At 30.7% G+C, this 26,935-nt stretch overlaps 5 protein-coding genes across 5 annotated transcripts; all 5 read left to right on the top strand.

Annotated features, from left to right (window-relative positions):
• LOC106757870 (UDP-glycosyltransferase 73C2-like) lies at positions 1-1,759 on the top strand. Its single transcript, XM_014640704.2, has one exon. It carries the CDS (start codon positions 151-153, stop codon positions 1,645-1,647), a length of 1,497 nt encoding a protein of 498 aa, XP_014496190.1. The 5' UTR covers positions 1-150; the 3' UTR covers positions 1,648-1,759.
• Positions 1,760-4,547: 2,788 nt separating this feature from the next.
• Positions 4,548-6,177, top strand: LOC106757073 (UDP-glycosyltransferase 73C1-like). The gene has a single exon (XM_014639658.2). It carries the CDS (start codon positions 4,558-4,560, stop codon positions 6,073-6,075), a length of 1,518 nt encoding a protein of 505 aa, XP_014495144.2. The 5' UTR covers positions 4,548-4,557; the 3' UTR covers positions 6,076-6,177.
• Positions 6,178-15,272: 9,095 nt separating this feature from the next.
• LOC106756730 (UDP-glycosyltransferase 73C1-like) lies at positions 15,273-17,101 on the top strand. The gene has a single exon (XM_014639278.2). The coding sequence runs from the start codon at positions 15,322-15,324 to the stop codon at positions 16,807-16,809; it is 1,488 nt and encodes a 495-aa protein (XP_014494764.1). The 5' UTR covers positions 15,273-15,321; the 3' UTR covers positions 16,810-17,101.
• A 2,633-nt stretch (positions 17,102-19,734) lies between these two features.
• LOC106757988 (UDP-glycosyltransferase 73C6-like) lies at positions 19,735-21,526 on the top strand. Its single transcript, XM_014640865.2, has one exon. It carries the CDS (start codon positions 19,918-19,920, stop codon positions 21,382-21,384), a length of 1,467 nt encoding a protein of 488 aa, XP_014496351.1. The 5' UTR covers positions 19,735-19,917; the 3' UTR covers positions 21,385-21,526.
• Positions 21,527-24,490: 2,964 nt separating this feature from the next.
• On the top strand, positions 24,491-26,319 carry LOC106756732 (UDP-glycosyltransferase 73C1-like). The gene has a single exon (XM_014639281.2). The coding sequence runs from the start codon at positions 24,540-24,542 to the stop codon at positions 26,025-26,027; it is 1,488 nt and encodes a 495-aa protein (XP_014494767.1). The 5' UTR covers positions 24,491-24,539; the 3' UTR covers positions 26,028-26,319.
• The last annotated feature ends 616 nt before the right edge of the window (positions 26,320-26,935 follow it).

Consider the following 26,935-nt stretch of genomic DNA (forward strand, 5'->3'; position numbering starts at 1 on the left):
GTTCGCCCGTTTTAGATAATAAGAAAATAATTGCATATGCTCTTACATCATCCCCACAAAATACGGTTTTATATAAGTGGGACAATTAAGCAGACGCGAAGAGCAACACCATAGCCACACTCGAAAGACTCTCATTTGCCTCTTGCAATCATGGTGTTCCTAACACCCAATCTTCACTTCGTCTTGTTTCCCCTAATGGCTCAAGGCCACATGATCCCAATGATGGATATTGCAAGAATATTGGCACACCGCGGTGTAGTTGTTACCATCTTCACCACACCAAAAAACGCATCACGTTTCAATTCCGTCCTTTCTCGTGCTGTTTCATCTGGTCTCCAAATCCGACTTCTACAACTCCATTTTCCAGCAAAAGAGGCAGGACTACCTGAAGGCTGTGAGAATTTCGACATGATAAGACCTGCGGATATGATGAACAAAATGTTCCATGCCATCAGCATGCTTCAGAAGTCAGCAGAGGAATTGTTTGAAACGCTAACACCAAAACCAAGTTGCATAATCTCTGACTTCTGCATTCCTTGGACCGCTCAACTAGCTGAAAAGTATCACATTCCAAGGATTTCGTTCCACGGATTTTCTTGCTTCGCCCTCCATTGTTTGCTGCAGCTACACATTTCAGGGGTTTGTGAAAGCATCACTTCAGAATCCGAGTATTTCACTATTCCTGGCATACCTGACCAAATTCAAGTTACCAAAGAGCAAGTACCTTTGACAACCACAACATCAAATGATGAAAAAAGATTTATGGAGCAGATAGGCTATGCTGATATGAAGTCGTATGGGGCAATCATAAATACTTTTGAAGAGTTGGAGAAAGCATATGTGAGGGATTACAAGAAGGCGAGAAACGATAAGCTTTGGTGCTTTGGTCCAGTTTCATTATGTAACAAAGATAGTTTGGATAAGGCTGAAAGAGGCAAGCAGGCCTCAATTAATGAGAGTCATTGCTTGAAATGGCTAGATTTGCAGCAACCCAAGTCTGTGGTGTATGTTTGTTTTGGAAGCTTATGCAACTTGATTCCTTCACAGCTTGTGGAGTTGGCCTTGGCCTTGGAAGACACTAAAAGGCCATTTGTATGGGTTATTAGGGAGGGAAGTCAGTTCCAAGAACTAGAAAAGTGGATCTCTGAAGAAGGGTTTGAGGAAAGGATGAAAGGAAGAGGTCTTATAATTGGAGGTTGGGCACCACAAGTAATAATATTATCACACCCTTCCATTGGAGGATTCTTAACGCACTGCGGTTGGAATTCAACACTTGAAGCGATAAGTGCTGGAGTGCCACTTGTTACATGGCCTCTATTTGCTGATCAGTTTTTAAATGGGAAGCTTGTTACTGATGTGTTGAAGATTGGGGTGAGCGTTGGGGTAGAAGTTCCATTGAAGTGGGGAGAGGAAGAGAAGACAGGTGTGATGGTGAAGAAGGATGATATTAAGAGGGCAATATGCATGGTGATGGATGAAGATGGAGAAGAAAGCAAAGAGAGAAGAGAAAGGGTATGCAAACTAAGTGACATGGGAAACAGAGCTGTTGAAGAAGGAGGCTCTTCTCATCTTGATGTCACTTTACTTATCCAAGACATTATGCAACAATCAACTACCAAAGTGGATGCATATTTGACGCACGCCTGAAGAGTGACAGTTTACATCCAAGCTAAGTTTTTTTTACTAATATTTGACGTAGAATCTTGTTTTAACTTAGCATTCCTCTATTTTCTCTTGTTTACTCTTTTGATTACCTTCTACATTTGCTCACCGTGTTCTTAACGATATTAACTTCGCTCCTTCTCGCTGTACTAAGTCAGGATGCAGGCAATGCAAGCACACTAACAAACTTATTTCTCTCATATTATATCATGAATATAAAAAATAATACTTTCGTTTAATTTTTTAATATTTTTCTGTGAAATCATTTGATATAATAAAATACAAATTTCTACATTTTTCCTTTAATTCTATAATATTTCTTTTTCACATTATTAAATATAATAAAATAAAATAAAAATAATATTTTTTTCATAGTCCTCCTCAAGCTAAATTATTGATTGATTCAAACTTGAAAAGTAAATAAAGAAATTATGTATATATAACAACACTGTAAATATATGATTTAATTTATGATAATTTTATATTTAATGATTTTGCACTTGCTGCTATGGATGTAAACTTAATATCCTTTAATCCAGTCATAAAATACAATAGTGCACTATGCATATGTGTAGTTGGTTGATTCTCACAAAAATTATGTCACTAATTTTTTATATCTCACTAAGACAAGGACTCTTCAACATAGAAGAATATAAATTCTTGATGAGGCTTTTGAAAAAACTTATCAGAAAGGTAAAACGTCAATCAAATATGACTACGAAAAAAATATAATTTTAATGAGACATGCGTAAACCAATTTAATACAAATTCTTAAGTTAATATGAGTTTTATTATTCAACTTTTTTATATTTATTTAACTAGAATTTTCAACTATTCTCAATATTTAGAACCATTTAGAAAATTGCTATTATTTAATTTTTTTTAATTACCATAATAGCTTTGGAAACATGTGATTAGAGAAAGTCTCAAAATCCTCTTTCTCATTCCATGAAATTGTGTTTCCTTTTCATTGCACCAAATCAGTCATCTTTAAAGTTTCGAATCGAAGTGTCCTATAACCAAATCGAGAAATCATCTCATATCCTATTATGATTTTTATTAGGGTTCTTTATACGTTTATATGGTAGCAGCTATAAGAAATTTTGCAACCTCTGGAACATCGTTGGGGGCATAACGTTTTTGCGTATACGTAAGATCGGAAAACAAATTCAGTCAGTTTTTCTCAAAAAAAAAAAAAAAAAAAAAAAAAAACTACCGTAACCTTAGTTAATTTTTATATATTAAATGAGCAACTTCAATTTTTTAAAAAAGAAAATATAAAAGAAACCAATTAAAAATTAAACAAAGTTTTTTGAAAAATAGTCATTGAATCTGTTCTCTAAAATTGTAATCAGCATCTTTAAAAGTTTGATTTTTATTGAAAAGATAAGAAAAATACTCTACAATATTCTTTACAATTTTTATCCAAATTAATAATCAAATAAATTCACATTAGTTAATAACTACTTGCTTGCCAATTCTAATGTTCAGTCCACAAGGCAATTTAAGAAAATAAACATTTATTTGAAGAATTTGAATTTTTCTAATGTAAAATGATTTGTTTGGATGAAAAAAAATTTTAAATATTTAAGAGTTTTAAAAAATTATTTTAAATAAATAAAATAATAAAATTTATAATTTACTTAAAAACAGGAAAAAAAATTAAAATTTCACTATGGAATTCCTCATTAGTATCAAACAATTAATACAACACATCATAAAAATATATTAAATAAAAACTAAATTTAAATATAAAAATAATTCATTAATAATTAAATTAAAAACTTTTATAAACTAAAATTTATTAACATTTAAAATAATTTTTATTATTAATAAAAATGTAATTAGCTTGTGAATTATAATTTATTATTTCTTTACACTAGTTTCTAATTTTAAAATATAAATTAATTTAAAATTAATAATAGTATGTAACTATAATGTTAGAAATTAATTTAAATTTTAATTCACAACTTAATATATAATTTTCATGAATATTATAGATTATTTTAAATATCAATAATTTTTAAAATAATTTTTAATTTAGTTAATATATAACTTAACATATTTTTTTATGAATATCTTTTACATAAAAAAGTGGGATAAAGTCATTTTCATTCTTACTTCTCCCGTACATGTCTTGTGTGGAATGAAACACCAGTATCTTACCTATTGAATGATTTTTAAAGACAACAAGATAATATCAAAATCATACAATAGATTTCTTCAAGCAACAATCCAATTAATCCTTGAAAAGAGAAGAAGAAATATAATCACAATTTTATTTTATTTTTTGTCTATGCTGTCCAAATTTTCCTGATATATTTCAAGTGAATATATTTCAAATTCACAATATATCTACTTTCACGTTGGAAAATTGATCAGAAGTTCCAATTTATTTTTGAAAATAGATAAAGAGGAAGAAAAATAAAACTGATGATATCAAGGATGCGAATAAGTGTAGTTTACAGATTATATCAAGGATGAATTCATTCAGGTAAATTTAATTAAAATGGATTATTTTTTAGAAGGAAAATGATATTTTAATACCAATTTTTTGACATCATTTTGGCAGTGCATATATGTCAAAATGTGATTGGACGATTTCAAATTAAAAAAAAAAACTTTGGTTTTTCTTTTCTAAATATATTCTTGTTTAATTTTTTTTAATTTGAAATCGTCCAACCACATTTTGACGCGTGTGCAGTATCAAAATGATGTTAAAAATTAGTGTTAAAATATCATTTTCCTTTTTAGAAAAAAACTTCTATGATGTGATTGAAATCCAGAGGAGAAAAAAGCTAAAACAAGCGGCACATAATCCTATGTTACGTAAGTGCTTACGTTAACATTCACTGATACATCTATGCTTATATATAGCTTACAAAAAGACTATACATGTACCTATCGAATCATTGTATTGTGATTTGTATGTACTTTATCATTTCACCCGAAAAGATGCCTTCGCAAGAACAAAAGCTACACTTTGTCCTGTTTCCATTGATGGCCCAAGGCCACATGATCCCTATGATGGACATCGCCAAAATATTGGTGCAACGCAATGTTATTGTGACAGTAGTCACAACGCCACACAATGCAACTCGTTTCATCTCAATCTTTGATCGTTATATTGAGTCTGGCTTTCCCATTAGATTAGTTCAAGTTCAATTCCCATGTGAAGAAGCAGGACTACCAGATGGGTGTGAGAATCTCGATATGATACCTTCACTAGACACAGCCACAGGTTTCTTCCAAGCAACAAGCCTTCTGCAACAACCGGTGGAAAAACTATTTCAAGAGTTAACACCAGCACCGAGCTGCATCATATCTGATATGTGTTTACCATATACATCCCACATCGCAAAAAAATTCAATACTCCAAGGATTTCTTTTGTCGGAGTCAGTTGCTTTTTTCTTCTGTGTAAGCATAATATAATGATCTATAATGCCCTGGAGAGTATAACATCTGAGTCCGATTCCTTTGTTGTGCCTGGTATCGCTGACAAAATTGAAATCACCAAAGCCCAGTCTGCACAGCCGATGAATGAAAGCTGGAAATATTTTAGTAGTGAAATTAATGTTGCTGAAATGGATTCTTATGGGGTAATCATGAATTCTTTTGAAGAGTTGGAGCCAGCATATGCAAGGGAATACAAGAAGGTGAAAGATGATAAAGTGTGGTGCATAGGACCTGTGTCTCTTATTAACAAGGATCACTTGGATAAGGCTCAAAGAGGTAGGGCTTCAGTTGATGAGTCTGAACATATGAAATGGCTAGATTGTCAGAAGGCAGGGAGTGTGATCTATGCATGCCTTGGAAGCCTGTGCAATTTAACAGCACCGCAGTTGATAGAGCTTGGTTTGGCCTTGGAAGCATCAGAAAGACCCTTCATTTGGGTTATCAGGGAAGGAAAACATTCAGAATCATTGGAAAAGTGGATTGAGGAAAACGGATTTGAGGAAAGGACAAGTTGTAGAAGCCTTCTGATTCGAGGCTGGTCTCCTCAATTGTTAATATTATCACACCCTGCAATTGGAGGGTTCATAACACACTGTGGGTGGAACTCTACCTTAGAAGCCATATGTGCTGGTGTTCCAATGATTACGTGGCCACTGTTTGCGGATCAGTTCTTGAATGAAAGTTTTGTGGTGCATGTTCTAAAAGTTGGAGTGAAGGTTGGGGTGGAAATTCAGATGACATGGGGCAAGGAAGAGGAAATTGGCGTGGCAGTAAAAAAGGAAGATGTTGAAAAGGCAATAATGGAGATAATGGATGTGACAAGTGAAAGTGAAGGAAGAAGAAAAAGGGTCAGAGAATTGAGTGAGATGGCTGAAAGAGCCGTGGAGAAAGGGGGATCCTCTCACTCTAATGTCACCTTGCTCATCCAGGATATCATGCAAAAGATCCAGATATAGAAGTGTGATAATCACATTTACCATAAACCAATTTAGTATTTCCCTTAATTCTCATGTTCATGATCTTTTTCAAATATATTAATTATCTTCTATCTTTTTTAATACCTTGACATATTTTAAATGTGTCTTTATATTTGTGCAAGTCCATGTAATATTTGAAAATTTATATGGTTGAAGAAAATTTTCACTTTTTTGACAACCCACTCTAATTTCCAATAATAAAATATTATATTAAAATAATAAGAAATATATGAAATATTCTAATAAAATGATATTTTATACTATTATCCTTATTTCACTATTATAACATATCATTACGATATGATTATGTTATTTGACTTGCAAAATTTATTTCATTTTATTCTTCTTCTAGAGTACATAACTCCTTTTGTGAAGATATAATTTTATTTTACTCATACATGCGATTATTTTTCCTAATGATTTTTTTGTTAACATTAAACTTGAAAGTTTAAAAGGGTATCCCCTATAGTTAAACTGATAACTAGTTACATAATAAAAATAAAAATAAGGAAAAAGTCTCTTTAATAATTCTTTTTTAACAATTTTTTTTATAACGTATACATGACAGTTTATGATTGGTCTGTTTCAAATATTATTTTAAAATAAATTCAAACATACAAATAAAATTGTGACACATATACTATTGTAAAAAAAATTGTTAAAAAAAAGTTATTAAAATATCATTATCCTAAAAATAAACGTCATTTTCATTTTGAGGTTATCGAGCATGGCGTATTGGTTTTACGGTCAAACTTTATGATCACTTCGTCTTTTTGCTTTTTGAACTCACGCTTTTCAGTAAGTGGGTTTCTTTAGGGTAATTTGCAGTAATTTTCTGGCAGATTTAAAATCATCAGAGACATTTTTTTATTTTTTTACAGTTTTGTCACAATACTAATATATTATCATTTGTTATACTATAATGATCACTATGTTCTTAGATTATCTCAAAAGAATCTTATAGTGTGTCGTGTTGTAGCAACTCACCAAAAATATAAACTTTACTGGTTAGAAAAAACTGCTAGAAAACTATCACCACTAGTTTAGTCTCATTTCGGTCATTGGTTTCAGAAAATGTTTTTGGACAATAATTGATAAATAAGAGAGTAATCACTTTGATCAGTCAAACTAATTGTTGTGTATAATGATTAAGTATTGAGACTTATTGAATGATGACAGCTTAGTCAAGCACATAATATTTCTAAGTCATTACACACGTTTTCCTACAATCACAATGGGCTCCACCATATCAAATCGTCTACAATGTCACCTTCTCCTCTCTTTTCTTTATCTCTACTAACTTTATATTGTTTCTAGACAAGAAATTTTAACAATTATGTATTGTATGTGTCCCGGTACATATCAAGAATAATAATATGACCGACCGTTTGAGTATGAAAGAAATCCATCAGTAACTATTAATTAATTTAAATGAGTTAATAATTAAGTTTAAAAAGAGTTTGATAGTAATTAAGTTGATTTTAATTAGAAGTTTATGAAAAATTATAAATACAGATAAAAGATATTATTGATGGGACTTTTATTACCTGTTTATTATAATATTAATTGTTTGATGAATCAGGTTTCTAATCATAAATAGAGATAAGTTGGCTTTGATCAAAGGTCGCATTAAATTGTCACGGTATTGACTCAACTTAAGTTAAAGACTAATATGAGTATAAGGTTTTGAATTTGTGAAGTTTTTTTATCCAAACTAATAGAAATTTCACAAATTTGGAATTTCAAATTTCTTTTTTTAGTGTATTTCTAATTTTATTATTTTAATTATTTAAAATTATTTTTTAAAATTTCTCAATTTATTTATTTTTTAAAATTTCATCATCAAAAAAATCACTTTGTTTAAAATAAATTAAATTTTCTAACTAAATAAATCACTCTCTTTAACTCGTCCAAAACACAACATTATTATTTTCATGGTAAAGTAATAAGGATTGGTGATGAGTACTAATTTTCTTGTATTGTACTTTTATGTTGAAGTTATTATATTAAGAAATTTGTTTATATATTTTAAAATGTTAACATTAATCTCTATTAGTCTAATTTGAAAAAAGTAAAATAGAAAAACAAAAACAATAAAAAAATGGATAATGATATTTAGACAACATTTTTTTGATAACATTTGAATATTGATTACGTGTCAATCTGTGATTGGTCAAAAATTACTCCACAATAGTGTTTATGATTATTATTATTGATTGTAGAGTAATTTTTGACCAATCACAGATTGACACGTAATCATGTTCAAATGTTGTCAAAAAAATGTTGTCTAAATATCATTATCCTAAAAAAATATTCAACAAATAATTCAAAATCGCACAAGCAACCTCTACCTTTACTTTGTTTTTGGTTACATTAATTTACCTAGAGAATAAGTACCACATGGATAAAGAGTTATACAAGAAAGATGAAAAAAAATGGGAGAGAAAATGTGTAACCCACACATCAACACGAGGTTTTCCAGTGTGTTTTGTCCTCACTCACACACTCTCCATGGAGTTCTTATGAGTTAGGCTACCGAAAAGCAAATGCATTTGTTGATATGAGTAGTCAAATCAATTCTTTTAAGCTATCCTTCAGCTGTATAGTCTCATACCTATACAGTCTCTAGATCCCTCTCATTCTGGTGTATGTTCGATTCGTCCATGTACCCCTTCCACTAGAAGCCTGCCAGGAGTCGTTCCTTGTCCGTGCCCCCTGCACCATGCCTCTTGCACCGACAATCACTCTCTGCCTTCGTCAGTGCCCGGGTGTCACAAAATGCATAATTTCTATCTGAGTAATAATATTTTTACACACAAACATTTTACATTTATTTGATATTATTTTTCATTTACTTTTAAATATCTTTTTTCTTTTACAAAAATAAAAATTTATTTTGGTTATCTTACTCTTATAATATATATCAAATAAATATCAACATGTCCCTATATTATTACTGCTATTTCTATTTTGTATTCTCTTGAAACGATAAAGTCAATAATTTGATAGTGCTGGATATTATGATATTATGGTACTTTTCTCAATCTCTTAGGTTGTGTTGCTTTTTATTTATATTTTGAATAACTTTTGTAAATACTTTAATGTTGTACATTCTAATACACGATGAGGAAGGTTTTATCAACAACGTCAAATATGTAGAGACAATTTAGGTACACGTTAACCATTAAAAGAGTAATTTCTAAAGATTATCGTTATAGAGGTTTAATGTCTTTTCCAAAAAAAATATATCATTAATGAATGACCTAAAAAGATTATTGGTATTCATAGTGGAGCAAATGATATTTAATTAGCTTGATATTTGTTTATAATCAATAATATGTTTAGTTTAACATATTAATTTGTTTAAAGTTTAATTGGTTCTTTTGTCTCTAGTTTAGTTGAAGTGTGTCAAATTCATCTCCTTCTTAGAAAAATGTTAATTTCGTCCACATATCGAAAACATTTGTGTCAATCAAGTCATCTCCGTTAAATACAAAGTAACGGTGTTAACTGCATTATTTTCGTTTAGGCTAAACTTTCTCGCCTGAGCAAGATTTGCAAAAACTAATACACAAATTTTGTTGATATTTTCGGTTAAGCTAAACAATTTTCACTTGAACTAGATATTTTCGCTTGAGCTAAAATATTTTCGCTTGAGCTAAAAATGTCCTGCAACTAAAGTTGAGCACTTGAAACTCTTTCACGTGAGCGAAACTTACTTCGTCTGGGGCTAAAACTTGGGGTGCTCACTGGACATTGATAATGCTAATTCTTACCATTATCTAAGCATCATTTTACTAGCAAAATCAACTCCTTCATAGCTTTAACCTTGTTTTATCCTTACGTTTAGTGTGTTTCCTAGTTTTCTTGTGTTTATTTAGTATATGCTTGTTTGTACCTCTAATCTCTATGTTTGAGTGTGTGAAATAAAGGAATAGGAAGCAATTCTAGTGGAGGAAAACAAGCAAGAACTCAAGGGAACATGTCTTGGGACAATAAAAGATCAATCTGAAGCAAATACCCATTTTGGACGCTTTTGGAAGCGCACAAGAACTTGAATTGTAGAAATGTTGAAGCTGTTTTGGTGTTGAGCGCCACTTTCCCAGCGCTGAGCACCAGAGTTGCAGAGTTTCCAGAGAATTTCCGCGCTGGGCGCCAAGAATCCGCGCTGGGCGTGAGAAGTTGTTGTATCTCACATCTGATGCAGTGAAAAATGGCGCTGGGCGCCAGGAATCCGCGCTGGGCGTGAGANNTTGNTGTNTNTCACATCTGATGCAGTGAAAAATGGCGCTGGGCGCCAGGAATCCGCGCTGGGCGTGAGANNTTGNTGTNTNTCACATCTGATGCAGTGAAAAATGGCGCTGGGCGCCAGGAATCCGCGCTGGGCGTGAGAAGTTGTTGTATCTCACATCTGATGTAGTGAAAAATGGCGCTGGGCGCCAGGAATCCGCGCTGGGCGTGAGAAGTTGCTGTATCTCACATCTGATGCAGTGAAAAATGGCGCTGGGCGCCAAGAATCCGCGCTGGGCGTGAGAAGTTGTTGTATCTCACATCTGATGCAGTGAAAAATGGCGCTGGGCGCCAGGAATCCGCGCTGGGCGTGAGATCTTGCTGTTTTTCACATGAAAAAGAGTTTCTTGTGTTTTTGTGCACTTTGATGTCTAATNGAGTTATAAAAGGAAGAATTGTCATGTGTTGCACAAGTCCCTTGGGAGAGAACGATATTTATCACTTGCTACGCTGCGACCGGTGCACTTGCCGTTGGTTTTACAGCCAACAGACATAAGTTTAGTGGCTTCATGGGTCATGGTTGGGGATAAAGTTCAATGGTGATGGAAAGGTGGAAATGATTATTTTGAATAACTTTAACCTTAGTGGTACTTTATCCAACAAGAGAATCCAATGTTACCTCCATTGCATGGTCTTTAATAATTGAATGGTGTATTCGTTACCTCCATCACAGATTATTGTCACTCCACGAATCAACCAAAATCTGAGGGTAACCCAACCCCCCAAGAAAATCCAACAGCGCTATCACCTCAAATACACACATAGCTCTAGGCTTCGACAAGCAAAAATCATTGCTTTCAAAATTCACTTTATCCGCTGCAAAATCAAGGATCGGACCCATGAAGTGGATATTATTCAAATCCAACCGCTCCAACTTCATCCCATTTAAACCATGCGAAATCAACCCAACAAACTCTTTCCCATTAAGATTGAAATCCCTCAGCGAGACCAAATCCTCAATGTTCATCGAAATACTCCCACTAAACTTATTCCCGTGAAGTCACTAAACTTATGTCCAGTGAGCACCCCAAGTTTTAGCCCCAGACGAAGTAAGTTTCGCTCATGCGAAAGAGTTTCAGTGGCCCAACTTTAGTTATAGGACATTTTTAGCTCAAGCGAAAATATTTTAACTTAAGCGAAAATATCTAGTTCAAACAAAAATTGTTTAGCTTAAGCGAAAATATCAGGTTTTCTGCAAATCTCGCTCATGCGAGAAAGTTTAGCCTAAGCGAAAATAATGCAATAGTTAACATCATTAGTTTGTATTTAACGAAGATAACTTTATTGACACAAATTTTTTCTATATGTAGACGAAATTGACATTTTTCTAAAAAGAAAACGAATTTAACACATTTCAACCAGACTGGGAACAAAAGAAACAATTAAACCTTTGTTTAAATATTGACACTTTGTTATATTGTATGATGACACTAGTCATTATTTAAAAGCACATAATGTTTTTTAAAAATACTAATATTAGTATATAGTGTTATAAGTTTCTTTTAACTTATTTGATTTTATTCTTTATTTTCTCTCTTTATTTTTTTTTAATACAATGGTTTATGCAAATAGTTCTTCCTTAATAGATTATAAAGATAAATAAGAATAGAAAGGAAGAATAAGTTATTTTAAAGTAATTTTTATCTCTTCCTCGCATATCAATAATTATTTAAATTCTTAAACCATAAAAGTATTAAAATTGAAGGATTAAATGAACATGACAAGTGCTTACGAGATAATAGCGAACATTTTTTTAACAATCATGATATTTTCTGTGAATTATACTAATTTTGTTGATTATTAATTAATGCTACAAGAAAATTATTGAATGTGGACAAAAAAGAGACATCACAGACATTTTTCCACAACCTCCACACGTCTCTACCTCTTTTATTGAGCTATCAGACCTTCGGTAACAATCTTTGTTTCACATCTACTTGCAACACATACATCACATGTGACATCTCTAAAATGTTATATAAGGAAAATTGAGAAAACTGAAAGTAGGAGAGAAAAAGGATGAGATTTCTGATAAAAAAGAAAAAGAAAACTAATTTTAAATTAATTGATTTTGGCAATAAAATATATATTTTATTTAAAATTTAGGAATTAATATCAGTTAAGTTCTAACTAAATATAATTAATTTTTTATGTTACCGTCAATTAGGTCAATCTAACAATAAATTAAATTCATAATCAATTATGAAATATATATATATATATATATATATATATATATATATAATAAACTATATGAGCGTGTGTTTTATTTTATTATTATAATAATATTTAAAATAATAAATAAAATTACATTACCTTTTACCCATATTTTTTAATTACTTTGTTTTCTACTTATTTTTCTTCATCTCGCAGGATATTAATATCAAACTAGGTCAATGTAACTATTTTCATATAAAATAAATCAAAATGTTGCTTTCACAAACAAATCGTAGTGACAAAACCACCAGTTTGGCTCGTCTTGTCTGTCCCACAATTGATATGTTAAAAATAAGATGGTTGAAGCTAGTCTTTCTTATAAAAATCAGTTGAAAATAATCTCTTAAAACACGGGTTGGAAACTTATTTTAAGAAAACAAAATATTTTTAAATTTTTTTTATACATTATGGTATGGTCAACTTAGGATTGTAGGGTCTCGTTAGTTAAGAATATCGAATCAATTGGTCAATGAAACAACATACATCCAACTTAAACAACAAAATTTTTAATTTAAACCAAAACAAAATTATTATCAGCTAGATCATAATTAAGTCAAAGTTAATCTAAACACTCATTCTAAAATCTATAGATACGGTAATTATACATGTTGATTACATTTATTGTTGAGTCTTTAAACAAAATAAAAAATAAATCATAATTAAGACAAATAGTTAGATATACAAAATATAAAAATTATAATCTCAATCTGTCAATCTATAAATATGTTTGAAGTTTTTAATTATTTAATTAACTTTTTCAATCTGATAAAAAAATTATTATATTTATATATTAAATTATTTTATTATAACTAATAATCAGACTTAAATATAAATATTAATGATTTAAGTTATAATAATAATACATATTTAAAGTAAGTTTATATAAAAGAAAATATTTTTTACATTCTTTTTATTTTTATTTTTAATTAAGAAAATGTCTGATTTTTATCATTTCGATGCACCATTTTGAATTATTAGGTGAGGTAAATCGAGTTGATGAGTTGAAAAGTCCAACTTTTGACTTGCAAATTTTGGTAAAGTGACATACAAGTGGTGGACTATAATCCACTTTGTCACCAACCTCATACATATCCTTATTTTTAGTCAAATTATTTCCGTATTAAGTTAAGTTAGTTCACTATAAATATTTTATTCAAATTAAAGAAATACATATCCACTAAGTAATTTTAAATTTAGTTGTACACTGTTTGTTTTTTAAATTTAGTCTACTTTTTGTTTATTAAATTATATTCCAGTGTTTTTTTTTATTGACATTGAATTCCTATTTCAATTCCTCATTTTACTACCCTTATTCTACCTATAAATTATTTTCTTTTAATTATTAAATTACGTCAATTAATTTCATTGAGTAATAAAATATGATGTAACATATAGATTGTCAAAGAAAAAAAGTTGTGATTAGTTAGGATACAGCTACACTTATAGTTTCTTTTCATTGTGTCTTTTCTTGATAAAATACGAATGAATGAAGTATTTTCAAAAGTTGTGGAAAAAACATAAACTTTACATTCATAATAATAATGTCTTAAATAAAAAAAAGTCAGCTCGTACACAAGACACAAATCTCATGCCTCATGAGACAAGATTTTTTTTTTCTGACGTAGCATAATGTGCATTTTATTTACATTTACTAAGATAGCATAATGTACATTTTATTTACATGAATAGCACACTTTTTTATTATGTTAGAATTCGGTTTTTGAAAAACCAAATTCTGATTTTTTTTATAATGTTAAGTTAGAATTCAGTTTCTGGAATATCGAATTCTAAATTATTTTTTTTAGTAATCTTAAGTTAGAATTTTATATTTGAATACTTTTTTTAAGACTTTTATTTTTTAAGTATATATATAAAAACATCTAAATGACCTTTCTTCTTAATGATTCAATGGCCTAATGTGTTCATTGGTACACTAAACACCACCCATGATCATTAAACTCACTCACTCATCTAAAATAAGAAATATGAAACAATAATTTATTTAGGAAGCTTAGAAAAACGTTTTTTTTGGAAATTAACTGCAGCGAGTACGACGGTCTAAAAATTATGAGTTAGCTGCGGCGAGTACGACGGTCTAAAAATTATGAGTTAGTAGCCATTTGAAAGCTCTCTGAGTCTAGATTCCAACAAAACAAGAATCAACTCATTTGAAGTTCGGTCGAGAAAGTTAAAAACAAAAGAAGCAGCAAAAGTCAAAAAAAAAAAATTAAAAAAGTTGTTCATCCAGCAGAAAAAAAACAAGAATCAACTTATTTAAGTGCTTTTATATAAATGTTTAAAAAATAAAAGTCTTAAAAATAATATTCAAATATAAAAATTACCTAAAATTATTAAAAAAATAATTTTGAATTTACTTTTCCAAAAACTAAATTCATACCTAACATTATGAAAAAAAAAAACGTATAATTCGAAATTCGGTTTATGAGAAACCGAACAAAAAAAGTTTGCTATTCATATAAATAAAAATGCATAGTACGCTATCTTGGTAAATGTAAAAGGGATATCTGCTATGTCAGAAAAATAAATCCATCAGACAGAGTTATTTTAAATCATCCGACTAGAATTACGTAAGCTATTACGTCATAACCTTCTAATGATAATTTTGTAGTCTTCAATCGCTCTTATAAAGGATAACGACACTGCAGAGGGAAAACCACAAAACCAAGAGAACCGTTTTTCATTTGCCTCTTGGTAGCCATGGTTCTCCAAACAAGCAATCCTCACTTTGTATTATTCCCCATGATGGCTCAAGGTCACATGATCCCCATGATGGACATTGCAAGAATATTGGCACAGCGTGGTGTGATTGTCACCGTATTCACAACCCCAAAAAATGCATCACGTTTCAATTCTGTCATATCTCGAGCTGTTTCATCAGGCCTCAAAATCCGTTTAGTACAGCTAAATTTTCCATCAAAAGAAGCAGGGCTACCCGAAGGGTGTGAGAATTTGGACATGGTCTCATCCAATGATATGTCCAAAATTTTTCAAGTCATCCACATGCTCCAAAAGCCATCAGAGGAGTTCTTTCAGACACTTACCCCTAAACCAAGTTGCATAATCTCTGACTTCTGCATCGCTTGGACCCTTCAATTAGCTGAAAAGTATCACATTCCAAGGATTTCTTTTCACGGGTTTTCTTGTTTTTGCCTCCACTGCCGGTACGTGATCCATACTTCAGATTTTTGTAGAAGCATCACCTCAGAATCCAAATACTTCACTATTCCCGGCATACCCGACAAGATTCAAGTGACCAAAGAGCAGTTACCAGGATCACTTGCCAATGATTTGAATGACTTTAAAGACCAGGTGCGTGATGCTGAAAAGAAGTCTTATGGGGTTATCGTAAATACTTTTGAAGAGTTGGAGAAGGCGTATGTGAGGGATTTCAAGAAGGTTAAAAATAATAAGGCGTGGTTCATTGGTCCAGTTTCATTATGTAACAATGATGGTTTGGACAAAGCTCAAAGAGGTAAGCAGGCCTCAATTGATGAGAACCATTGCTTGAAGTGGCTAGATGTTCAGCAACCAAAGTCTGTGGTCTATGTTTGTTTTGGAAGCATATGCAACTTGATTCCTTCACAGCTTGTGGAGTTGGCCTTGGCCTTGGAAGATACAAAAAGGNCATTCGTATGGGTTATTAGGGAGGGACGGCAGTTGCAAGAACTGGAAAAGTGGTTCTCTGAAGAAGGGTTTGAGGAAAGAACAAAAGGGAGAGGCCTTATAATTCGAGGTTGGGCACCACAAGTAATGTTATTATCACACTCTTCCATTGGTGGATTCTTAACACACTGCGGTTGGAATTCAACACTTGAAGGGATAATTGCTGGAGTGCCACTTGTTACATGGCCTCTGTTTGGTGATCAATTTTTAAACGAGAAGCTTGTTACTGATGTGTTGAAGATTGGAGTGAGCGTTGGGGCAGAGGTTCCATTGAAGTGGGGAGATGAAGAGAAGAGAGGTGTGATGGTGAAGAAGGAAGATATTAAGAGGGCAATATGCATGGTGATGGATGAAGATGGAGAAGAAAGGAAAGAGAGAAGAGAAAGGGTATGGAAATTGAGCGAAATGGGAAAGAGAGCTGTTGAAGAAGGAGGTTCTTCTCATCTTGATGTCACTTTACTTATCCAAGACATTGTGCAACAAACAAATACCACAGAGGATGCAAATTTGACACTCGTATGAAGTTTCTCGATTCACATGTTGACGTATTCCTTTCAGTTTTAGGTTCATATAACCCATATGGTTATAATAGAGAGAAGCAGTTTAATTTATTTGATTTATGGGGAGAGAGTAATTTTGATATCTAAAAAACAATGGATAATAATATTATATTGAATTAAGTTATTTAATTTAAATATATAAATAACAAATAGATTGCAAAAATGGGAGTAAAATACGTAGTGACTGAGATGATGGTCCTTTGATTTGTCTTTATCAAATGACAACCTGTATAGGTCCATGCGCTCTTATTGTCTGTCTTATTGTGTTACTTTCCCTGAATCTATGTCTGCATGTGATTCATTATCACTTTAGGTATTAGTTATATTTTTGTCTTGTGATTTTGTTTAATTTCGATTTGATTATGTTAATTAACTGTGATAGGTTTAGATCCTCACTAAAAAACTATTACTATTCAATAATTTTTCAGTAACATATTATTCAGGACTTAACAACACTATTTCAATTTAGACAGAGTATTAAATTGTATTAACTCTTAAAACTTATAAGGAACTAAACTGTCTTAATTTGAAATTAACGTACCAATTTAAACAATTAATTTAAAGCTAAATAAGATAAATAAATAATGTCACAAAACGTAATTATTCCTTTACTTTAAAGTGCATGTATACTGCGCGTTAAATGTTTTCTTAGTCAATCATATAATAGTCAGAAGATTTTATTTACGGAATATATATATTATAAGGGGGGAAAGTTATACATACACTATATAAATTATACTTTTACTTCGTATATTTCCTTATATATGTATTTCAATAAATTTTTCCTTTATATATATATATATATATATTTTTTTTTTTTCAAGAAGACAATAAATTATAATATATGTATAATACATACGTATCCATTAATTTTTCTTTAGGAAAACATGTTACTAAAACTAATTTCATAAAATATTAATTAAATAAAAAAACTTTATAACCAAGAAAAAAGTTATTTATATATTTGTATAAACTAATGCTACACTAATAACATTAAATGCAACAATAATAAATAGTTTTGTAATACATTACAGTGCATTACAGTGCAGTATGATAATAGTTATTTTAAATATTAGATTTCAGTTCTATATATTCACGTGGGATAAAAAAAAAGTGTGAAATTTTAGCTTTAGTTATCAACATTGCATAAATGTTTGTGTTTTTTTTAAAGTTATTTAAGAACTGAAACATTAAACTATATATAAATACTAAAAAATAATGTGAATATGGTTTCAATTATAAGTAAAATTGAAGTTAAATTTTTTATTTAAAAATATTATTTCATTATAAGGGTATTTAGTTTCAATTATAACCATTTATTTTTAAGCACTGTCATGTTTGAAATATTAATACTTAGCCAATTTAATATCATGTGTATATTTATGAGTTCATTCATCATAAAATACATATTTAATCCAAATTCATATTCTAATATTAACATAGAATAATGTTCAAGTTAATAATACAACTATATATACATACAAATCAATAATACAATTATCCAAATTTCATCTAATATGATCAAATATTATTAACAACTTAAACAATTGAAATATTATGTGGGAAGATTGTTCTAACTACAGACTTTTAATTAAAGATATGACCAAAAAACATGTTTGGAATTAACAGTAAAATTTTCAGTTCAATCAACGGTTAGCGAAGGAAATCTTAATTTTTGCCTAGACGATCCAAAAACAGAATTAAGGTGGTATTAAGTTTCCAAAGAAACACGAAACTAATTTATCTGAATATAGACCTCTAATTACAAATCCGAGCAGTCAACATGAATCAATATGTCTTATGAACTATATATTCAAACTTCATATTAATTTAACGGTTAACTAAGTAGAAATTGAGGTCTTATTGAGATAACTTAAGAAGAGAAATTCAAGTGGTTTTCAACTCTACTTAAAATAAAAAATTACTTCCTCTAAGAACATATATTCAATTAAAAATTTGAACAGTCAAGATGAATCATAATGTCTTATTAACTAAATATCAAAATTTTAAATCAATCTAATAGTAAACGAAATAGAAATAAAAGTTTTATCAAAGTAACTTAAAAACAAAAATACAATGTTAATCTAATTACTCAAAAATCTAAAATTAATTCCTCTAATCATAGACCCTATATTAATAATACGATCACTAAAAAATAATATATTTTTTTTATCATATATCAAAATTTTAATTTAATGCCTTGAATACGAGCTATCACTATTTTTTTTATTTAACTTACTATTTTTCTTTTATATATTTTACCCATAAAAAAATTCATTACTAGTAATAATAAAAAAGAAAATTATTTTATTATTTATTAAGATGAATATTTTTATGGATCTTATCGATAAAGTTTTGATATATTTTTAATTAATATTTGTAAGGTAAACATAGTTATCAAAACCCTAAATTGTTTGGAGAAACTGTTACTTCCCCAAATTAAAAATAATAATAATTAAATCGTTTAATTTTTTTCTTGTAATATTTGAATAAAATCTCTAGAAGTAGTTTACATTATTAAGAATTCAATTAGATATTGTGTTCAGTACTTACTAGTTAATTTAACCTACTTTCAATAACCTGGACAGCAATATCGATTAACATATAATATATATTTTGAAAAGATTTTCACCGTTGATTGATTGCTGACATATGAATTACACTTATAAACAAACAAACTTTTCACTGGATAATTTTGATAATGGTCAGTGCTCCAATATTATATATATATATATATATATATATATATATATATATCACAACTATCTATGGATACGTGATTAGCCATGATTCTTGTTCTAATTCCTTTTGGTGACTCTCTCATTGACAGCTATCGTGTGATGGACGAAAGGACAGACAAAGGAAATAAACAAAGAAACATAATCCTAGTTCATGTATTTAGCCAATAGATTTGAATGCGGCCGAAAAGGTCAGAATTCTTGACTCGGGAGTGTGGCATTATTCCATTTTTGCTTGCGTAATGGCTTACATTAATATTCACTGATCCATTACAAATTGACAAGCAAATGCGAATTCTTTGCATTGTGCATAATCATTTCACTGCAAAACTATGTCTTCCCAAGAACAAGGGCCACACTTTGTCCTGTTTCCATTGATGGCCCAAGGCCACATGATCCCCATGATGGACATCGCCAAACTATTGGTTCACCACGCTGTGACTGTGACTGTAGTCACCACTCCGCGTAACGCAGCTCGTTTCACACCAATCTTTGATCGTTATGTTGGGTCTGGACTTCCTATTAGATTAGCTCAACTTCCATTCCCATGTGAAGAAGTTGGACTGCCAGAAGGATGCGAGAATATCGATATGATACCTTCACTTGGCACGGCCAGGACTTTCTTCGAAGCAACAAACCTTCTGCATCAACCGGCGGAAAAACTCTTTGGAGAGTTTTCGCCACCACCAAGCTGCATAATATCTGATATGTGTTTGCCATATACATCCCATATCGCCAAAAAATTCAATATCCCAAGGATTTCCTTTGTTGGGGTAAGTTGCTTTTGTCTTCTGTGTCATCATACTATACTCGTCAATAATGTCAGGGAGAACATAGCATCGGACTCGGAGTACTTTGTGTTGCCTGGTATCCCTGACAAGATTGAGATGACCATGGAACAAAGTGGAGTAACGTTGAATGAAACATGGGAACAGTTCCGTGAAGATATTATGGGTGCTGAAATGGCTACTTATGGGGTAATCATGAATTCTTTTGAAGAGTTGGAGCCAGAATATGCAAGGGAATACAAGAAGGTGAAAGATGATAAAGTATGGTGCATAGGACCTGTGTCTCTTATTAACAAGGATCACTTGGATAAGGCTCAAAGAGGTAGGGCTTCAGTTGATGAGTCAGAACATATGAAATGGCTTGATTGTCAGAAGGCAGGGAGTGTAATCTATGCATGTCTTGGAAGCCTGTGCAATTTAACAGCACCGCAGTTGATAGAGCTTGGTTTGGCCTTGGAAGCATCAGAAAGACCCTTCATTTGGGTTATCAGGGAAGGAAAACATTCAGAACCATTGGAAAAGTGGATTGAGGAAAACGGATTTGAGGAAAGGACAAGTTCAAGAAGCCTTGTGATTCGAGGCTGGTCTCCGCAATTGTTAATATTATCACACCCTGCTATTGGAGGGTTCATAACTCACTGTGGGTGGAACTCTATCTTAGAAGCCATATGTGCTGGTGTTCCAATGATTACGTGGCCACTGTTTGCGGATCAGTTCTTGAATGAAAGTCTGGTGGTGAAGGTTCTGAAAGTTGGAGTGAAGGTTGGGGTGGAAACTCCGATGATATGGGGCAAGGAAGAGGAAGTTGGTGTGGAAGTGAAGAAAGAAGAGATTGAAAGGGCAATAGCAGAGATAATGAATGAGACAAGTGAAAGTGAAGAAAGAAGAGAAAGGGTTAGAGAATTAGGTGAGATGGCTCAAAGAGCGGTGGAGAAAGGGGGGTCCTCTCATTCTAACGTCTCTTTTCTTATCCAGAATATCATGCAAAAAAACAACGGAGTTACGCCATAGTTTCATTAGCCATACACCACTTTTTCACTTTTAAGATTTTTTCTTTCAAATGTTGTCCGTGATGGCTTTAATAAAATTTACCAACTTTCCATGTTTTCTATTTTACAACACCCCAATTATGTATCTTTTGAACGGTCTATCATCACATTTTTCAAATATATTATTATGGAAAATGACATTTTAAGATTATTTTTTGACACCATTTTGACACTGCACACATATCAAAATGTAGTTGGACGATTTCAAATTAAAAAAATAAATTTTGATTTTTCTTTTTCAAATATATATCTATCTCAACATTTTTAATTTAAAATCGTCCAATCACATTTTGACATGTATGCAGTGTCAAAATGGTGTCAAAAAATGATATTAAAATATCATTTTCTTATTCTTTTATATATATATATATATATATATATATATATATATATATATATATATATATATATATATATATATATATAATAAACTATATGAGCGTGTGTTTTATTTTATTATTATAATAATATTTAAAATAATAAATAAAATTACATTACCTTTTACCCATATTTTTTAATTACTTTGTTTTCTACTTATTTTTCTTCATCTCGCAGGATATTAATATCAAACTAGGTCAATGTAACTATTTTCATATAAAATAAATCAAAATGTTGCTTTCACAAACAAATCGTAGTGACAAAACCACCAGTTTGGCTCGTCTTGTCTGTCCCACAATTGATATGTTAAAAATAAGATGGTTGAAGCTAGTCTTTCTTATAAAAATCAGTTGAAAATAATCTCTTAAAACACGGGTTGGAAACTTATTTTAAGAAAACAAAATATTTTTAAATTTTTTTTATACATTATGGTATGGTCAACTTAGGATTGTAGGGTCTCGTTAGTTAAGAATATCGAATCAATTGGTCAATGAAACAACATACATCCAACTTAAACAACAAAATTTTTAATTTAAACCAAAACAAAATTATTATCAGCTAGATCATAATTAAGTCAAAGTTAATCTAAACACTCATTCTAAAATCTATAGATACGGTAATTATACATGTTGATTACATTTATTGTTGAGTCTTTAAACAAAATAAAAAATAAATCATAATTAAGACAAATAGTTAGATATACAAAATATAAAAATTATAATCTCAATCTGTCAATCTATAAATATGTTTGAAGTTTTTAATTATTTAATTAACTTTTTCAATCTGATAAAAAAATTATTATATTTATATATTAAATTATTTTATTATAACTAATAATCAGACTTAAATATAAATATTAATGATTTAAGTTATAATAATAATACATATTTAAAGTAAGTTTATATAAAAGAAAATATTTTTTACATTCTTTTTATTTTTATTTTTAATTAAGAAAATGTCTGATTTTTATCATTTCGATGCACCATTTTGAATTATTAGGTGAGGTAAATCGAGTTGATGAGTTGAAAAGTCCAACTTTTGACTTGCAAATTTTGGTAAAGTGACATACAAGTGGTGGACTATAATCCACTTTGTCACCAACCTCATACATATCCTTATTTTTAGTCAAATTATTTCCGTATTAAGTTAAGTTAGTTCACTATAAATATTTTATTCAAATTAAAGAAATACATATCCACTAAGTAATTTTAAATTTAGTTGTACACTGTTTGTTTTTTAAATTTAGTCTACTTTTTGTTTATTAAATTATATTCCAGTGTTTTTTTTTATTGACATTGAATTCCTATTTCAATTCCTCATTTTACTACCCTTATTCTACCTATAAATTATTTTCTTTTAATTATTAAATTACGTCAATTAATTTCATTGAGTAATAAAATATGATGTAACATATAGATTGTCAAAGAAAAAAAGTTGTGATTAGTTAGGATACAGCTACACTTATAGTTTCTTTTCATTGTGTCTTTTCTTGATAAAATACGAATGAATGAAGTATTTTCAAAAGTTGTGGAAAAAACATAAACTTTACATTCATAATAATAATGTCTTAAATAAAAAAAAGTCAGCTCGTACACAAGACACAAATCTCATGCCTCATGAGACAAGATTTTTTTTTTCTGACGTAGCATAATGTGCATTTTATTTACATTTACTAAGATAGCATAATGTACATTTTATTTACATGAATAGCACACTTTTTTATTATGTTAGAATTCGGTTTTTGAAAAACCAAATTCTGATTTTTTTTATAATGTTAAGTTAGAATTCAGTTTCTGGAATATCGAATTCTAAATTATTTTTTTTAGTAATCTTAAGTTAGAATTTTATATTTGAATACTTTTTTTAAGACTTTTATTTTTTAAGTATATATATAAAAACATCTAAATGACCTTTCTTCTTAATGATTCAATGGCCTAATGTGTTCATTGGTACACTAAACACCACCCATGATCATTAAACTCACTCACTCATCTAAAATAAGAAATATGAAACAATAATTTATTTAGGAAGCTTAGAAAAACGTTTTTTTTGGAAATTAACTGCAGCGAGTACGACGGTCTAAAAATTATGAGTTAGCTGCGGCGAGTACGACGGTCTAAAAATTATGAGTTAGTAGCCATTTGAAAGCTCTCTGAGTCTAGATTCCAACAAAACAAGAATCAACTCATTTGAAGTTCGGTCGAGAAAGTTAAAAACAAAAGAAGCAGCAAAAGTCAAAAAAAAAAAATTAAAAAAGTTGTTCATCCAGCAGAAAAAAAACAAGAATCAACTTATTTAAGTGCTTTTATATAAATGTTTAAAAAATAAAAGTCTTAAAAATAATATTCAAATATAAAAATTACCTAAAATTATTAAAAAAATAATTTTGAATTTACTTTTCCAAAAACTAAATTCATACCTAACATTATGAAAAAAAAAAACGTATAATTCGAAATTCGGTTTATGAGAAACCGAACAAAAAAAGTTTGCTATTCATATAAATAAAAATGCATAGTACGCTATCTTGGTAAATGTAAAAGGGATATCTGCTATGTCAGAAAAATAAATCCATCAGACAGAGTTATTTTAAATCATCCGACTAGAATTACGTAAGCTATTACGTCATAACCTTCTAATGATAATTTTGTAGTCTTCAATCGCTCTTATAAAGGATAACGACACTGCAGAGGGAAAACCACAAAACCAAGAGAACCGTTTTTCATTTGCCTCTTGGTAGCCATGGTTCTCCAAACAAGCAATCCTCACTTTGTATTATTCCCCATGATGGCTCAAGGTCACATGATCCCCATGATGGACATTGCAAGAATATTGGCACAGCGTGGTGTGATTGTCACCGTATTCACAACCCCAAAAAATGCATCACGTTTCAATTCTGTCATATCTCGAGCTGTTTCATCAGGCCTCAAAATCCGTTTAGTACAGCTAAATTTTCCATCAAAAGAAGCAGGGCTACCCGAAGGGTGTGAGAATTTGGACATGGTCTCATCCAATGATATGTCCAAAATTTTTCAAGTCATCCACATGCTCCAAAAGCCATCAGAGGAGTTCTTTCAGACACTTACCCCTAAACCAAGTTGCATAATCTCTGACTTCTGCATCGCTTGGACCCTTCAATTAGCTGAAAAGTATCACATTCCAAGGATTTCTTTTCACGGGTTTTCTTGTTTTTGCCTCCACTGCCGGTACGTGATCCATACTTCAGATTTTTGTAGAAGCATCACCTCAGAATCCAAATACTTCACTATTCCCGGCATACCCGACAAGATTCAAGTGACCAAAGAGCAGTTACCAGGATCACTTGCCAATGATTTGAATGACTTTAAAGACCAGGTGCGTGATGCTGAAAAGAAGTCTTATGGGGTTATCGTAAATACTTTTGAAGAGTTGGAGAAGGCGTATGTGAGGGATTTCAAGAAGGTTAAAAATAATAAGGCGTGGTTCATTGGTCCAGTTTCATTATGTAACAATGATGGTTTGGACAAAGCTCAAAGAGGTAAGCAGGCCTCAATTGATGAGAACCATTGCTTGAAGTGGCTAGATGTTCAGCAACCAAAGTCTGTGGTCTATGTTTGTTTTGGAAGCATATGCAACTTGATTCCTTCACAGCTTGTGGAGTTGGCCTTGGCCTTGGAAGATACAAAAAGGNCATTCGTATGGGTTATTAGGGAGGGACGGCAGTTGCAAGAACTGGAAAAGTGGTTCTCTGAAGAAGGGTTTGAGGAAAGAACAAAAGGGAGAGGCCTTATAATTCGAGGTTGGGCACCACAAGTAATGTTATTATCACACTCTTCCATTGGTGGATTCTTAACACACTGCGGTTGGAATTCAACACTTGAAGGGATAATTGCTGGAGTGCCACTTGTTACATGGCCTCTGTTTGGTGATCAATTTTTAAACGAGAAGCTTGTTACTGATGTGTTGAAGATTGGAGTGAGCGTTGGGGCAGAGGTTCCATTGAAGTGGGGAGATGAAGAGAAGAGAGGTGTGATGGTGAAGAAGGAAGATATTAAGAGGGCAATATGCATGGTGATGGATGAAGATGGAGAAGAAAGGAAAGAGAGAAGAGAAAGGGTATGGAAATTGAGCGAAATGGGAAAGAGAGCTGTTGAAGAAGGAGGTTCTTCTCATCTTGATGTCACTTTACTTATCCAAGACATTGTGCAACAAACAAATACCACAGAGGATGCAAATTTGACACTCGTATGAAGTTTCTCGATTCACATGTTGACGTATTCCTTTCAGTTTTAGGTTCATATAACCCATATGGTTATAATAGAGAGAAGCAGTTTAATTTATTTGATTTATGGGGAGAGAGTAATTTTGATATCTAAAAAACAATGGATAATAATATTATATTGAATTAAGTTATTTAATTTAAATATATAAATAACAAATAGATTGCAAAAATGGGAGTAAAATACGTAGTGACTGAGATGATGGTCCTTTGATTTGTCTTTATCAAATGACAACCTGTATAGGTCCATGCGCTCTTATTGTCTGTCTTATTGTGTTACTTTCCCTGAATCTATGTCTGCATGTGATTCATTATCACTTTAGGTATTAGTTATATTTTTGTCTTGTGATTTTGTTTAATTTCGATTTGATTATGTTAATTAACTGTGATAGGTTTAGATCCTCACTAAAAAACTATTACTATTCAATAATTTTTCAGTAACATATTATTCAGGACTTAACAACACTATTTCAATTTAGACAGAGTATTAAATTGTATTAACTCTTAAAACTTATAAGGAACTAAACTGTCTTAATTTGAAATTAACGTACCAATTTAAACAATTAATTTAAAGCTAAATAAGATAAATAAATAATGTCACAAAACGTAATTATTCCTTTACTTTAAAGTGCATGTATACTGCGCGTTAAATGTTTTCTTAGTCAATCATATAATAGTCAGAAGATTTTATTTACGGAATATATATATTATAAGGGGGGAAAGTTATACATACACTATATAAATTATACTTTTACTTCGTATATTTCCTTATATATGTATTTCAATAAATTTTTCCTTTATATATATATATATATATATTTTTTTTTTTTCAAGAAGACAATAAATTATAATATATGTATAATACATACGTATCCATTAA

Source organism: Vigna radiata, chromosome 3 (genome assembly GCF_000741045.1).
Source record: "Vigna radiata var. radiata cultivar VC1973A chromosome 3, Vradiata_ver6, whole genome shotgun sequence".
NCBI classification, from domain to species: domain Eukaryota; kingdom Viridiplantae; phylum Streptophyta; class Magnoliopsida; order Fabales; family Fabaceae; genus Vigna; species Vigna radiata.

Excerpts from the sequence above, each read along its gene's own strand:
- LOC106757870 (XM_014640704.2), top strand. The coding sequence starts at position 151 with ATGGTGTTCCTAACACCCAATCTTCACTTCGTCTTGTTTCCCCTAATG.
- LOC106757073 (XM_014639658.2), top strand. The coding sequence starts at position 4,558 with ATGTACCTATCGAATCATTGTATTGTGATTTGTATGTACTTTATCATT.
- LOC106757988 (XM_014640865.2), top strand. The coding sequence starts at position 19,918 with ATGTCTTCCCAAGAACAAGGGCCACACTTTGTCCTGTTTCCATTGATG.